This window comes from Aulostomus chinensis, chromosome 19, assembly GCF_037954235.1.
Source record: "Aulostomus chinensis isolate RoL2024-O1b breed Wild chromosome 19, RoL_Achi_v1.0, whole genome shotgun sequence".
NCBI lineage: Eukaryota > Metazoa > Chordata > Actinopteri > Syngnathiformes > Aulostomidae > Aulostomus > Aulostomus chinensis.
This window is the reverse complement of record NC_141338.1, coordinates 8,345,167-8,361,235: the sequence shown is the minus strand read 5'-3', so window position 1 is coordinate 8,361,235 and position 16,069 is coordinate 8,345,167. Positions and strand designations below refer to the sequence as shown.

The 16,069-nt window shown below is 40.0% G+C and overlaps 1 protein-coding gene across 1 annotated transcript in view; it reads left to right on the top strand.

Moving 5' to 3' along the window:
• Window positions 1–16,069, top strand: part of nup214 (nucleoporin 214) — a 28,008-nt gene that overhangs the window by 395 nt on the left and 11,544 nt on the right. Inside the window, 26 exon segments of the mRNA XM_086186456.1 lie at window positions 377–572; window positions 707–861; window positions 2,904–3,102; window positions 3,256–3,326; window positions 3,436–3,499; window positions 3,650–3,753; window positions 4,549–4,655; window positions 4,748–4,814; window positions 5,267–5,390; window positions 8,202–8,360; window positions 9,019–9,454; window positions 9,741–9,877; window positions 9,984–10,072; window positions 10,500–10,583; window positions 10,836–10,985; window positions 11,409–11,567; window positions 11,674–11,777; window positions 11,887–12,066; window positions 12,409–12,497; window positions 12,584–12,670; window positions 12,881–13,189; window positions 13,752–13,919; window positions 14,272–14,383; window positions 14,819–14,891; window positions 15,723–15,792; window positions 15,973–16,057. Of these exon segments, the coding sequence (XP_086042582.1) occupies window positions 377–572; window positions 707–861; window positions 2,904–3,102; window positions 3,256–3,326; window positions 3,436–3,499; window positions 3,650–3,753; window positions 4,549–4,655; window positions 4,748–4,814; window positions 5,267–5,390; window positions 8,202–8,360; window positions 9,019–9,454; window positions 9,741–9,877; window positions 9,984–10,072; window positions 10,500–10,583; window positions 10,836–10,985; window positions 11,409–11,567; window positions 11,674–11,777; window positions 11,887–12,066; window positions 12,409–12,497; window positions 12,584–12,670; window positions 12,881–13,189; window positions 13,752–13,919; window positions 14,272–14,383; window positions 14,819–14,891; window positions 15,723–15,792; window positions 15,973–16,057 (3,578 nt within the window).

Below are 16,069 nucleotides of genomic sequence, written 5' to 3'. Positions count from 1 at the left end.
AACGTTAGCTAGCCGTTTATGCTAACAGTAGGCGTGAATGTATCAATGTCCTTTTGAGCGATAAGTTAAGAGCGTGAAATTTAATTTTCACATCAGTTATTAAATATCTCATCATCAAATACTAATATTTTAAATATATTTGCATGTAAACAGATGCCAAAGTAGCGTGACTTGTAATGAAAGCGAAATTTAATGTGTACTCGATCGTAGGTTTCGCAGTGCGGAATGTAATAATTTGTCGGATTATTCCGTTGGAGCACATCCATGTTATGAAGTGCATTTAAAGAATTAAAGAATGTGTGGTTGTTTAGTAGTTTACATATTCTTGACTGAAGTGAAACGGAACCCATGGGCGCCATGTTTTTATCTTTTTCAGGATTTCCAGTTTCGTCAGATGAAGAAAACAAGAGTGTTTGAGCCTGCAGCAGCGTTACCAAAAGAAAGATCCAGCCTTCTTACTGTCTCCAACAAATTTGGTCTTACTTTTGTTGGGCAAGACCGAATATTCAAAGTTTATCTCACAGAACTCATTCTCGCTGCTGATAAAGTTGACTGCAACCCCAATGAAATAAGTACGGAATTATCTGTGCCTCTGTTTTGATTTTAATTTACTACTCAGTCATGGGATGTCTGTTACTAAGACTGTATGTTTTATTTGTTACGTGGTCTCTCTCCTAATTTACTCAACTTGTCCTCTTTGCTGTAGTCGAGGGAGCAGCAGCGTTGGCGGAGGTGACTGTGGAGCTGTGTCTGCACCATTTGGCTCTCAGTTCTGATGAACTTACTTTGTCAGTATGTGGTGTATCTGAGGAGGCGGGTTTGTCTCTCACTTTCTATGATGTTCGCACCTTCATCAACAAGGTACTACTTTACTTGAAATGCCAGAGCTTTTGACTTTTGAGATATAAATATACACACACACACACACACACACACACATACACAGTTGAAACCAGAAGTTTACATACACTGTGCAAGAAGACACGTAACGCTTTTTTTCACAGTCTGAAGTTAAATCAGACTAAACCTCTTCTGTTTCAGGTCAGTTAGGATTACCAAAATTATTTAATTTTGCTCAATGCCACAATAATGAGAGAGAGAATTTCTTTGAGGATTTTATATTACTTTCTTTGAGGTCAAACGTTTACATGCACAAAAAGTACTATGTCTTTAAACAATGAGGGGAAGCCCAGATGATGATGTCATGGCTTTTGAAGCTTTCTCAAACACTTTGCTTCCTTGTTGGAAATCATGGGAAAGTCAAAAGAAATCAGGGAGAGAATCGTGGAGCTCCACAAGTCTTGGTGCAGTTTCCAAATGCTTGAAGGTGCCACGCTCATCTGTTCAAACACTTATACGCACGTATAAAGATCATGGGACTGTCCAGCTATCACACTGCCTAGGAAGGAGATGGGCTCTGTGTCCCAGAGATGGGCTGAACGGCTCCTCAGTGAGAAGGAAGCCATTCCTCCTGAAGAAACATAAAAAAGACAGATTACAGTTTGCAAAAAGACACCAAGACAAAGACCTCAACTTCTAAATAATGAGCACTGTTAAATTTGGGAGCTTGTAAACCTGAGAACACCCTACCAGCTGTGAAGCAAGGAGGTGGCAGCATCATGTTGCGGGGCTGTTTTGCAGCAGCAGGAACTGGGGCTCTTCATAAAATAGATGGTATCATGAAGAAAGAACATTATGTGGAAATATGAAGACAGCATATCTGGACATCAGCCAGGAAGTTAAAACTTGGGCGCAAATGGGTCCTCCAAATGGACAATGACCCTAAGCATACTGCCAAAATAGTTAAGAAGTGGCTCGAAGACAACAAAGTCAATGTTTTGGAGTGGCCATCACAGAGCCCTGATCTGAATTCCATCGAAAATTTGTGGGCAGATCTTTCAAAGGCATGTGTGAGCAAGGCGACCGACAAACCTGACTCAGTCACACCAGTTCTGTCAGGAGGAATGGGCCAGAATTCCAGCAAAGTACTGTGAGAAGCTTGTGGAAGGATACCTAAAACGTTTGACCCAAGTCATGCAGTTCAAAGGCAATGATCCAAAATACCAAGGAAATGTATGTAAACTTTTGACCTTGAAGAAAATAATAACCAATTCTCTGAAGTATACTCTCTCTCATTATTGTGACATTTAGCTCAAAGAAATAATTTTGGTAATCCTAAATGACCTGAAGCTGATTTAGCTTCAAACAGTGAGAAAAAAATTTGTTGTGTCTTTTTGCAGGGTGTATGTAAACGTCTGGTAAATATATATGTGTGTATGTGTATGTATTTGTGGATTTTGTTTTTTTTAATTTGCATATATTTCTAGAAGTGAAAGAAACCTGAGCATTGAACTAAGTCAGGTCCAAAATGCTGTTAATTTCGTGCCAATGTCATCCAGTGTTTTTATTGAGGACTGTTTAAGTATATATTTATGACCTATTAATATAAATAATATAAACACAAACCCCCATTAATCAGGAAGTATTAAACACAGCCATAAAAAAAAGATCTTTTTTCCATCAAATCTTTAGGGATTACATGTTTTCTAACAAGCAGAAAACCTCTGACCAGGGCCAGGAGCAACCTTTTTTCTACTGCACATAAATAAATGTCATCGACCTATTCTGTAGTTTTTGGATGCAATAAAAGAGTATATGTTCAAGTTGTTAATGGATTTTATTTCAGAGTTATTTAAATAGATTATACAAATAACTCACCTGCTCACTGCCAAGAGTGTCTAGATCCACAGAGCACAACTGCGGTGAAAATAAACACCTGACTTTAATGTGTGTTTTGTAGGTTTTTTCCTGACCAGTTTGCCTGTAATGTCTCAGCTTGAGTGTCCTGATATGTGCCAAATTCTAACAGGAAAATGTTTTACATTTGTTTTTAACCTTTCCAGGCGAGACCAGAGAAGTTACCTTTTGCATCCTGGCAGCCAACAGTACCCTTGGGAGCTTTAGTTCAGGACCTGAAGTGGAATCCTGTTCAGGCGTCCATGTTGGCTGCCTGTCTGTCTGATGGCAGCATGATGATTTTGGATGTTACTTACGGTGTAAATGTGCAGGCCAGCCTGCCTGCTTCAAGTGGCATCACATGCAGTGAGTGAAACACAAGATGATAGATCTGGTTTAGGCAAAATTAAGTGTGTTGTCATGTTCTTTTCCTGAGAACTTGCTGTTGAGCTTTTTATGTGCTTCATCTCTCCATTTTATCATGTGACTCAAATGTTGTGAATGTACTCTTTCATTCAGTTTGTTGGAGCCCAAAAGGAAAACAAGTTGCTGCAGGGAAAATGAATTCCACAGTTAGCCAGTATACACCAGTAAGTGAACGGAATGCAGCTTGATTGAAAACAAAACCTTTATTGCTCCATGAGAGGTGCAACACAGCTCTTACCAATATGATTTAATAATTTGTTCTTTGTTGAAAAGGCACTAGAGGAAAAGAAAGTCATCCCATGTCCACATTTCTACACCTCCGACAACCCTGTCAAAGGTAAGACAGGCGCTCCCATCTCAAATTAAATATTATCAGCTGTGCATCTTTTGTCCTGCAGATTCGTGCATTTAATGGAAGCGTTTATCAGTTACTTGTTCTGTTTAACTCAGGAAGTCTAATGCATTTCTCTCCTGTTGTCTCTCACAGTCCTGGATGTGCTTTGGCTGAAAACCTTTGTTTTTGCGGTTGTATATGCTGCTGCAGATGGGTCCCTGGAGAGCCCACCACAGCTAGTTTTGATCTCTCTTCCTGTGAGTACTCCTTACATCCATTCTCCACTTAATTTACTTAGTCACAACTGCACCCCTCTAGTCCTCTACTCTGTCTAAAAGTAGAGAAAGAGTGAATCACACAACCGAGGTGACTGAGGCGGACATTGTTCGTTTTCTACAGAGAGCAGCAGTCTGACCGCGTGGTGCATGCTGGTTTTTCTGCATCCAATTGTCAAGAGCACTCCATCCGTTCCTTCATATTAAAAACAGTCTAGGCAAATTTGAGCACTGCTCAACTACGCAGAACATGACCAGTCATGTCAGAGCCCTGTAGATTGAATGTGTCTGAATCCTAAGTCAGTGGATTCTGTGTTTTTCATCCCTCCAGTAAATCAAGTTTTTCAAATAAAGCCCACTTACATGAGAATTTTACCTCTCCACGTGATGTGATGCTTTGAAAGGTTTACTCAAATGTACCTCTGTGTTGTGGCTCTGTCCTCACTGGTAGTTTAGGCTCCTGCTGCGTTTGTAGCCTAAAGCTATGTTATTTAACTTTGATGCGTCTTACAAGTGACATTGAAGACATTTGAGGCTTTTCGAGCCATTACTTTCACTAAGTTATTAATCATAAAATTCCAGATCACTGTTGGACAGTGGATGTTTGTTGTCAGCATCTGTAGTGTGATCCTTTCTCTGGTCGGATAATAAGGTGCAAATGTGAAGTTCATCGTTACAAGTGATACTTTTGAAATTACATACTGTCATTTGATCCATTGTGGCCAGTTAAGATGAAAGGAACATCATGCAATTTATTTATTTATTTTTTTTTTGCAGAAAAAGGACGAGAAGATGGAAACAAAGTATCTGAACTTCTGTGACACGGTATATGGCAGTTGCACGGAGCGACAACACCACTATTTCCTGAGTCACATAGAGGACTGGTAAGAGTGATTACATTTTGCAGGCGGCCCAAGGCACATCATGTTAAAATGGTGTACAATTTTTGTGTTTCTCCTTGCTTTTTTCCATCCAGGGACCTTTTTTTTGCGGCATCAGCAGCTTCTATTGAAGTCAGCGTCATAGCCAGGCAAGATGACAAAGTATGTATTCAAGTGAAAAACTGAATCTTTCATTAGCTTGGGCGAGTGTAAATATGATCAAAGTAGGTTGATACTAATCCAAATAGCAGACTGGACCAGGATACTACATTTTTATACTGTGTGATTGTTTACCATGTTTCTATTTGATTCAGCAGTCTGTTAAAATCAAACATTTCATGCTAATCACGTTGCCATGTTGCTTATTACGAATGCAGTGTGTTTGACTTAGCACAGGTTGCTGACAGGCTAGTTTATAATTTGCCAGTTTGCATAAATTTACTAAACTGGTTGCAACTCATACACCAGACACGCAAGGAAAAACGGAAATCAACCCAAATGTAATATTTAGCCATTAACTGGTCACTTTAAATGCAAGTGAGTTTTCTTTGTATTTAGAAAGATCCAAAGATTTTTTTCACTGTGATGACTGCAAGTAATTGTTGTCCTTATAGTTGTGGGAACTTTGGATCTTGGAGGATGCCAGTAGGGCTGAGCTTCCAGTGTCCGACACAGTTGACGACACTCTTCCCCTTGGCTTAGCTATTGACTACACCAGCCGGCAGGAGATCAGGATCAGTAAGTGATTTTCTGCGTACTACTCTACAAAACCATCTTCTTTCCTCAAGAGGATTTCATTTTTTCCTGCAGTGTGAACTGATTGTGGCTACTCAAAGTGTAACAGTCATTTTGAAGTAGTCTCGTACTTCATAGAAAAGTCCATTCCTGGTCTACATGCACTTCATGTCCATTTTTGTTTTGATAAAGGCTTGGGGGAATGAAATAAAATTCTGTGTGCCACTAGACCAGTAAACAGAGAAGTTGGCTTGCTCCAAGGTATAACCAATTTGTGCTTTCTTTTGAAAGTGAATTTGAGGCACAGGTTTTTGCTCGATCATTAAATTGAGATTGGAATATATTCACATTCAATTAGTTGGACTGTTGCTCTTCAGTCTGGTGAAGCAATGTCACTTTACAAGCTTAAAACACAGATATTGCGTATGGCTAGTTATCTGGTTGAGTTTTTTTTATAATTCAGTATTTATAAAAACTAGGTCCCAATAGGAATACGATAACTGATGATAGTAAATGATAAATATGGTGACAGATTTAAGTAAGATAAACTTATTGCCTACCTTTTTTTATTTTCAACAATATCCTCTCCCACTCAGAAATTTGAAAAGATTACAGTAGCTGCAACTTTTACTGTACTTATTTGTTTCCTTTTTGTCATGACTTGTTTAAGTAATGAGACTTGCTGAAGGTTTTCTGGGAAATATTTGAAAGACAGTGTGGACAGTGGGTATAATTAAATCAGTTCAGGCATGTTTGGACACCATCTGCCTCTGACGATACCACCCACCCCTGTAAGACTGTTTTTAATTAAAACAAATGTTTTAGGCCATTATTTTGAACCATCTCAGTCTGAAAGTAAGGACGCTGTGGCTTTTTTCTTGAGTTGACCTTTTAGATTCCTGCAAACAAATCATTCAGTGCTCTGAAGTTGTTTATAGGCGTATGCAAGGTTCTCTAATGCATGGAGTGCTGGGTGGCTTGCTGATGTAAGTCATTTTTATGATAGTATTATTTATTTCCTCTGTTATCTTTGCTACAAAACATTTTACCCCCCACCCCTTAAAGATCAGAAAAGGTTCAAATCCAGCAAGTCTTTGTTCATACAGCATTTACTGCAGTGCTCTATGGCAGCTTGTGTAATGAATAGTAATAAGCTTTCGTCTCAGCACACTGTTTTATCTGAACTGGACCACTCTGCCAGACATTCACGTAGAGCTGCTGATGCTGTCTAGTCACATCTCATTGCTCACTCGAAGAACTTGTTCTCTATCAAGAGAAGAAGTTAAAAAAAAAAAAAATTCAGCAATTCGAGCAACATTTTGACATGATTGTAATGTGATCAAAATCTATCTGAGGTGAGACATTTGATAGAGAAAGTGAAGGGAGTGTAACGAGTTGTCTGTAGAGAAAAAAGTGCACTCATTAAAATGGCTCAGACAGGCTGGCGGACCACAACAAACAACAAAGCCCAGACAATTCTGTTGCAGAATGCTGATGAGGTTTACAGAGTGCCTCTCCCTTCTGTTCATTTTCTCTTTCACCCTCTATCTTCCCAACTTAAGCTTCATAACTGCAATGAAACTAAATATTAAATACTGTATTTTGATGTTTTTGTTGTTCCCTGCATTGTGCTCCTAGTTTATGGAGAGACACTTTATCTTTAATCAATACTTTGCATTAATTATTGTTTAATGGGTTTGTGTGTGTGTTTGTGTAGTAGTTGTAGATAAATGTTTGACTCCTTGCTGACAAAGTTACGAATATATTTGCATATTGTCAATCATTTAAGCAGCATATATAGATGCAAATATATCAACTTATTGAGTCTATTGTGAGTCAGTGATAAGCAACTCAAAGAGCAATATTTTAATTGTGTTTACAGTATCTGTGTTTGGCACTGTGCACTGCATGATTTTGCAAAATGGAGAAAAGTGGGTGTTAAGTGCAGGAAGGTGGGGGGGGGGGGGGTGGGGTTAAGATGAATGCAGTGGATAGTAGTTTACCAAATGAGGCATCTGGGGACTCTTGTCTCTGTACACTGTGTCTTTTTGAACTGAACACTGTTATCACTTGCACCACTGGGGGGCGAGTTTAGTCAGAGAGGTGACTGCAGTACTACATATTGTCTTTGTACTCACATACTGTCACCCATTACTAGATTAAAGTGACAGAGCATTATGTCATCATGAAAAGTGCAATGCAGACAAAACTAGCTGCATTTACACTGCATTTTGCTCTCGATTCTCACTTACAATTTTTTTTAACCTCCCATCAGATTTTTTTATTTCCTCCTGCTTACATGTACTGGTACAGCTGATCCAGAATGTCTGATATTTGTATTGGAACTTGCTGAGAACATGAGGGTTTCAGCTCAGTGTTGCCAGATTCTGGTGGAGAAACAAGCAAGCATGTTCAACACACTGTGAGGCAGACAGATTTATTTATATTGCATTGCATAAGCAACCTTTTCAAATGTATTGTACTTGTACCAGGTAGTGGAAATGCAGCCTACATCATCACTCTTGTTGCAGTTGTGAGTCTGAAGCACAGAGCTGCACGGAGTGATGAATATATTCCTCGAAAAAGTCCAATCTCTATTTCACATGATTGAGGATCTTTCAATAAATTCTCTATACTTTCAACCAGAGATCTGTAGAGTTTCAGATCCATTTACGTAGTGTATCAGACAAGAGTTTGGTTTGTTTTCTATATTTTTGTGAGATTGTTAGTCCATATATTTTTGAGTCCTTTAGCAGTTTCTCCGTCTGGATGGATAATTGCCTGATTCAGTCTGTATCTTTCCATTTTGTCAAGGTGATGAGAAGATCTTGCCTCCAGCACCCACTATGCTAATGCTGTCCACAGAAGGAGTACTGTGCCCATTTGCTCTGCTCAACCACAATCCAGGGGTTAAGCAACTGATCACACCCCCAACCACCCTCACCTTGGAGGGCGAGAGACTGCCCAAGCCAGGTAGGAAAACCAGTTACCAGGACAGATGTTTCATTAAAAGTCTGGTGTGGTTAGGTGATATTTTAGACTGTTGATAAACATAGATTTATAGATAGGTATATTTTAAATAGGTGGTTTGGTGTCATCGTTGTAAGTTGTCTATGAGGTTGAGTTGAACCAAACATTAAGCACCCAGCTAAATGAAGAACCTGTCAAACAAACATGAATGTCCAATGTGTTTCGAATGAGGCTTGTCTGAATGTCATAAAGGAACAAGACTTTCATTGATACTATGTTTTTAATCTAAAAAATAGTGACAGATAATCTTGAGTCTTATTCCACCATACATCTTGGAATAGGACCCGCAAAGTTTAATTTTAGTTTACCAATGATGAGAGAAGATGGGAAGCAAACAGGTTTTGTCAAGGTCAAGACGATACGTAATCTAAAACATGGTTTTCAGGTACATTATTTGTCCATCCATCCATTCATTTCTACACCGCTTCGCTGACATTGGGCGAGAATACATTATTTGTGCATCTTTACAACTATTTTGTTTCTGATTTATGATGGGAGTCTGACAAATTTGCCAGCAATTTTCATTCAGAGTCATTCAATTTGTTGTATATGTAATGTCGTGCTGAGATTGCATGAAAACAAAATTCCTTTCTGTTCATAGGTTCTTTGGTAATCCAACCACCCAAATCTGGTGCCTCCATTCCATCCATGCCAGCAGTGTTCCCAAACCTCGGCCTTACTTCAGCAGCTCCTGCCGCTCCTCCAGCTCCAGCTGCCTCCTCTGCTGCTGCCTCTTTCAGCATTGCTCCCAGAGCTCCAGTGTCATCATCAGGCTTCACCTTCTCTTTGCCATCTACCTGTGCCCCCTCTGCCGCTTCATCTCTCCCCTTCAGTGTGACCACAACTTTTGGCTCAGGATCTTCAGGCTTCTCCTTTGCCTCTAAACCTCCCTCTGATGCTCCCTCTGGACCTTCAGCATTTTCTTTTAGTACCCCTTCCATCAAACCATCAACAGTGCCAGCCCCAACTCCTGCTCCTACACCACAGAGCATTGCAACGGCCTCTGTATCAACAGTCAAATTGAATCTAAATAACAGGTAACTATTGCATGTTGGTATATTGATTTAAATGTACAACAATGAATCGCTATATTTAAGATGAAAACTATTCTGCAGCTGTCTTTATTACTGATTGATTATTTCAACATATTTCTAACAAAAATAGCAAACTGTATGTATGTGGTGTATATGTGGTGTGTATGTATGTATGTGGTTCCAGCATCTTCAATATATTTTAATTGACTGAACAGTTGATCAAAAAAATCAAAATAAGACTTTGTTGCAGCTGTAATTCAAAGATTTAAAAAAAACAAAATTTTCCAAGGTTTTCAGCAGTCGAGACCCCTGGACCAACCTCACAGGCTTTCTCCGTCAGTTCCTCTCTCCCCAAAGCTGTTGTCTCCAGTGCCAGCAGTTTGCCCACACCTACGTTCACAGCCACAAAGCCAGCCGCCACTTTAAGTAAGAATGACCAGATAGACTGTACACACATGTAACTCTTACATTTGTTTCATCAAAGAATTGAGTGTTTTAGTTCTTCGTAAGTTAGGTTGTGATTTTATTACAGCCCCAGTGCATCCACTTCAAACAAGTACACCAACTACAGTGGTCCAAAAACCTTCTGCTGCCCCCCCAGTCCGTGTCCAAACCCCACAGGTATGAACTGTTTATTACTGTTTTTTTTTCCTCTACACATATTTTTTGTGTCCATAATGGTTTTGTTGACATTTTGCTAGAAATATATGAAAACACACATTTGTTGTAAACGCACTCACAGCCTCCATTAGTACACTGAACGTAGCTCGTGTTTACGACTTGTACACTGGAGCTTTCAGCAAATTTCTACTTTCAAATTCGTAAATATCACAAGAGTGGCGCACTCAACATGGACTCCTCTTGTGAAGAACCCCATTTGGAGGCAGTATGGATCTGTGGTTGTATCCAACAACACAACACCCAACTGAAATCAATTTGTATTGGCAGAGGAATACTGAAAATAATTTGAATTCATATTTTGCCCCCCCCCCCTTAAAACAAATCTCTTTTTCTGACTTTTATCATGTCTCATCGCTTCCTGTTGTAGGCCGCTATAGGTGTAAAGGCTGTGGAGAAGCAGCTGCAGCAGAAGAAAGAATCTGATCCTATTATGACTGGCATACTGGAGGAGGTGAGTCATATCAGACGGTGGTCACTTTTAATTGGTGACATAAATTGAAGGGTTCAACAGCAAATGAGGCGACCCTGGTGATGCCTGTGACAGCTGTTGACTGACTTCCTCAGGTGACAGATCTGCTCCAATGTAATAAATTCTGTCTCGCCCCATGTGGTTTGCACTCTGTCCGTGTTCATTTAAGAGTCGTATAGAGCATATTTGTCCTTTTTTGGTTTCACATTTCAATATTTATTTTCTTGTCATCAGATTTCCCACTTCCAGAAGGAGCTAGATGATCTGAAGGTACGGAGCTCAAGAGCCGATTTCAAGGTTGGCACTAATGAAGAGATGAAGGGGTTGAGGAAAGAGTCAGAGGACCTTCATGTTTTTACCTTGGAGATCAAGGAAACTACAGAGGTAAGACCATGCTTGAATTAAACTGTACTGAGCGGCTATTGCTTTGAATTCAACATGTTTATGTGAACAGGGCTCTGATAGAGTGGGATTTGAGGGTTGATTCCAGTCACAATCAGAAAGATGAAAGTATGCTGCCTATTTGGGGCTCTTCCTCCCTTTTAAATCCAGATTTCAAAAGAAGTGGTAATTCCAGATATTGTGAAATGTGCTGCTCAAAATGTTGCAGTAATCAAAGCTGTATGATGTTAATTCGTATTCCTTGTTGATATGCTGTATAGCGTATACAAGCGGTGGATGGCCTTACAAGTTTTTTTGTTCCGCCAGAAATATTATATCAGTTTACTTTGTGAAGTGGTCCATTTTGTGTCATAAGTGTGTTTCCTTGCTCAATCAAGCTTATTTTGGCATGTGTATCCTCATTAGTCTCTCCATGGGGACATTGGCACATTGAAGACCACCTTACTGGAGGGCTTTGCTGGGGCAGAAGAGGCCAAGGCCCAGAGGGAGCTCAGCAGAGACAGAAACTACAGACAGCTGCTGTACAAAAAACCTCTGGACCCACGCAGTGAGGAACAGCTCAAGGTGATTGGTGATTTGAACAATGTTTGAATCAACGGATGCTTCGAGTAAAGCCTTGAAATTAATCGCCTTCATACTCATAACTCTGTGTTCATTTCATGTAATTCAGGAGATTCGCAGACTGTATCAGTATGTCACGTTTGCTGTAGAGGATGTCAATGATGTCTTGGATGTGGACTGGCAAAAACATTTGGAGAAAAAGAAAAAACAGAAGTAAGCACAAACAAAAAACTAATAATCCCCCAGTCATTTGATACTGAAAATATTTAGGGTTCTTTTTTATTTACAAACATTTATTGTGACTTATTTCTCATCATTGCAGACACATGGTCGTGCCGGGGCGCGAGGGTCTGTTCACTACGTTGGCTAACAACCTATACATCATCAACCAGCAGAAGAACAGACTGGACCAGCTGGTGAAGGAACTCGCTTCACTGCGCCTCTACAACAAGACTGCCATGCCAGCCATTAACCCAAATACTGTTTCAGCAACAGAGGCAGGGTAGGCTCACACAAAGAATATGAGGGAACTAATGTGAAAATGTAAAATTAATGGAGTGATGTTGGGGTTCGCAGAAACTGCAGGCTAGGGTAGGGACCTCAGATTAGAAATCACATGTAGGTTAAATGGGCTATTTGTTTTCATACAGAAGGGCAGCTGACAATATTTGCATGGTCTGTAATAGAAAGATTGCCTGTGTATGTGTAAAAGCCTTGACAAGGCTCTCAAACTCTGCAGGGACTTTTCCAGTAAAATGACATGACATTTTTTGTGCATCAGTATTACACTGCAAATAACTATTTGAGAAGTTGCTTATGATGCATAACAACTTTGTTTTGACAGTCTGGAAGATGAGCTTGAGAGTTTGAGGGATGCACTCCTGAAAGCCAGACTGGATGCAACCCCCCCAAAGACCAAATCAACATCTCCAGGTAATGTATTAATCTTTCTGATAGAAATAAGAAAGGATAGTGCATCTCTTAAATTCATCAAATAATAACTATGAATGTTTTTCCAGCTGTCAAAATATCCCCGTTGAAACAATCTGAGCTGCGTAACTTCCTGTCAAAACGGCAGATGCCTCCTGTCCGCTCAACGGCACCAGGTATTCTTTTCCTGCTCTTACAAATATCTGGAATGTACAAGATTCGTGTGTATTTTATGTAATTCACAAATGTTGCGAATTGACAAAAAAATTGGCAGCTGTATTTTAGGGTCACCATTCAGCTACACAAGTTGAAAATTTAATTTTGTTAATGATAACGTGGCAATACTCTGTTGTTTATCTAGGTATTCTTTATCTTTTCTTTTCAAGCCAACCTGTCTCGCTCAGCCTTCCTTTCACCTAAATACTATGAAGACTTGGATGATGTGAGCTCCACCTCCTCCTTGTCCCAGTCCATGGAACCTCACCTGCCTCATTTGGAGCTGGAGGAAGAGGAACTCCAGCAAGAGCCCCCTTCCTTGGCTCTCTTACCCCCATCATTGTCCATTCCCCGCCACCCCACTGTGGTAAGGACCCCCTCTATCCAGCCAGGGTTTGGAGCAATCCAGTCTACCCCTTTAACCAAGATCCAGTCAGTCCAGGGCATCACCTTCGGACTGAGCCCCATTGCCAGCCCTGGTAAGTAAATCCTAACTTTTGAGTTTGTGTGATTCACACGTCACTTAGTGCGCGTTTCCACAGGCTCACTTCGGCTCGGGTCAGCCTCCATGTCGTCCATTATTGTTGGACGACATGGAGGCAGCATTATGCCTGTTGTTCATTCAGTGGTTTTTGCTTTAACTAAAAATAAGGGATGACAGACAGGAAAGGCTTCAAGCAGCGAAACAGAACACCCAAGAAAAGTATAAAAGACTTCACCATGCGATGACCAGTATTCTGCCGTGGCCAAGATAATACGAAGTAGACGACGTAAGCAGGTAAGTTATCCAATCAGCGTCCCGCTATGTGCTCACAATTTAGTCCCCGCTCGGCTCGCTTGGAGCCCCAGCGGAGCAGGGACCAAAATGGTTGCAGTTAGTACAGTGTTGGGGCCAAACCGACCCGACCCCACCCAAGCTGAAGTGAGCCATTGGAAACATGTCCTTTGTCATTCGAAGTCATGAAAGTAATTTTTTGTTTTTTTTAGATAAAACACAAACTAGAGATGCTTTGTTTCAGTCTGACTTTAATGATATTTCAGTTCCAACCAATAAGATCAACCTCAGCAGTGCTGATAGCACTGCTCTCGCTACAAAGACAGTAAAACATGGAGCTCCGCCCGCTGAGAGGACCACACCTGTCACCATTTCTGCCCAGCAGGCAGCAGCCACTGCTGCTGTCCGCAGGCAGATGGCCAATCAGAAGAATGGTAGGAGAACTTTGCAGTTGTCTCAAGAATTTTACTGCAAGTGAAACAAATGTTTGTTTTTAAATGGCAGTGTAGTCTTACTTACTCATTTAGTGATACATTTTGAGTCTTGGAAGCTGTTTTATATCAAACTGCTATGCCGCCATAATTCACCAGGTGGAGACAGACCACCAGACAAAACAATGTGAAGGCGTCTAAACAAAGAATGTCATTTATAGTCTTAATCCAGTGTCACAACTATCCAAAAACAAAAATCAAAACATAATTATTGTAATAATATCTGTGAGATCTGTTCTCTTTTAATACATGGAAATGCACATCTTCATGTTTGAATAATTTCCTTTGGTTGCAGCTGTCGTCAGCACTTCCTTGACGGAATCCACTTTGAAAACTGTCCCTCAAGTGGTCAATGTTCAGGAGCTCAAGGACAGAGGAACTCCCCTGCTGACTTCATCTATTATCAGGTAAAACTCCACCCACGTTATGGAACATCCTGAATTATAGGCTGTCTTGAAGCAGGGGTGTAATGGAGCGCAAAAAAAATTGACGGTTCAGTTGGCACTGTGGTTTTGAAGTCATGGTATGATGTGTTTTTGGTCCAGTAAGGGGGAAATGAAACCAAAATGGCTTCTTTTCAATGACAGTTTGTGCGGTTATATTTTAAATGTGCAGTTCCAGATGACAGAAACTTGTTTACAGCAAGTAAATGAGTTAAAAATGGTAATGTAAAATGTAATATGGCAGACCAAAAGAGAGCAAGTTCATTTATTAAAGCTGCACTGAAACAAGGTTTTTGAGAGCAGAAATGTAGTATGTGCACATGCCATATTTTTTCTTTGTTGGCAGAAAAACAAATGCTTATCTTAAGGTTCATACTTTACTGTTCTGTTCTCTCCTAGCTCATCAGTATCAGATCCACCAGCCGCAATTCAGCAGGTTGTTGCATCAGTTTCCTCCACCCAGGCAAAACGAGTGAGTACTACAGTAGAAACACTGTACTTTTTATATATATATATATATATATATATATATATATATATATATATATATATATATATATATATATATATATATATATATATATATATATATATAAAATATAAAATAGGGGGGAAAAGAGAGAAATATTAGTTTGACAGAGTTCAGTTCATTTCGCTAGAAAGCTCCATAGACAGCGTGGAGGCAGGGGGAACTGTAAGAAGTGGACGCAGGTCACCTTGGGGTGCACCCACAGTCCCCCCCCCCCCCCCCCCCCCCCAATCACATATCCTGAAGAACCCTATCATTTTTTTGATGGACAGAACAAATGTTTTAAGAAATGTGACAATATTTTCACAGTGTTTGAGATTTCCAATTACACGTCTCCAGTGCAGCAGCAGCAGATTTCTGCAATGTATTTTTTTCATCCAAATTGATTTTATATTTCTCTCACCTTAAAAGACACTTCATATTCATAAATACCGACTGCTGACAGTTTGGGATATGGTACAAACCTTTAACTAACATGGGTGAGAAATGTCCCAGCGTCCTCACATACTGACGTTACAAATTACAGTTGGGTGATGACAGAAATCGTTCAAATCATCATTATTCTTCAGGCTCATATTCAATTGAATGAGAATGGCCAAAATATTCCTATAAATATTCCAAATATACCTTCTCCCCTGAGGACACCTACTCAGGTTTTTTTCTTGTTCTTACTTTTATCTCATACACGCAAGATACATTTACTGTTTTTCTGATATGAGGCTTCGCTGAATTAAACTGTTATACCTGGTATCCTTTTTAAAACTGCCTTTGCAGAATCCATCTCCAGGCATCCAGAAAATATCAACGGAAAGTACACCTAACTCACAGGCAGGCTTCATGTTTGGTGAGTACTTGAATATTTTCTAAATTTTTGCCCAGAAGCAAATGTAAATCTAGATGGTGGCTTATGACTCTTGACCTTAGTTACGATAAAATATGAGCTATTCTGTAGTATTCATGACTCTCAGAAAAAAGGTTTGTTACTCTCTTGATGGATTTTGTATGATATTTCTGTGCCCTACAGGTCAACTGTCTAAAACCGACATTTCTGTGGCTCCTGCTAGCTCAGCTGAGCAAAGCACCAACAAAGGCTTTTCTTTCTCTTCAACGTGAGTCAAAAT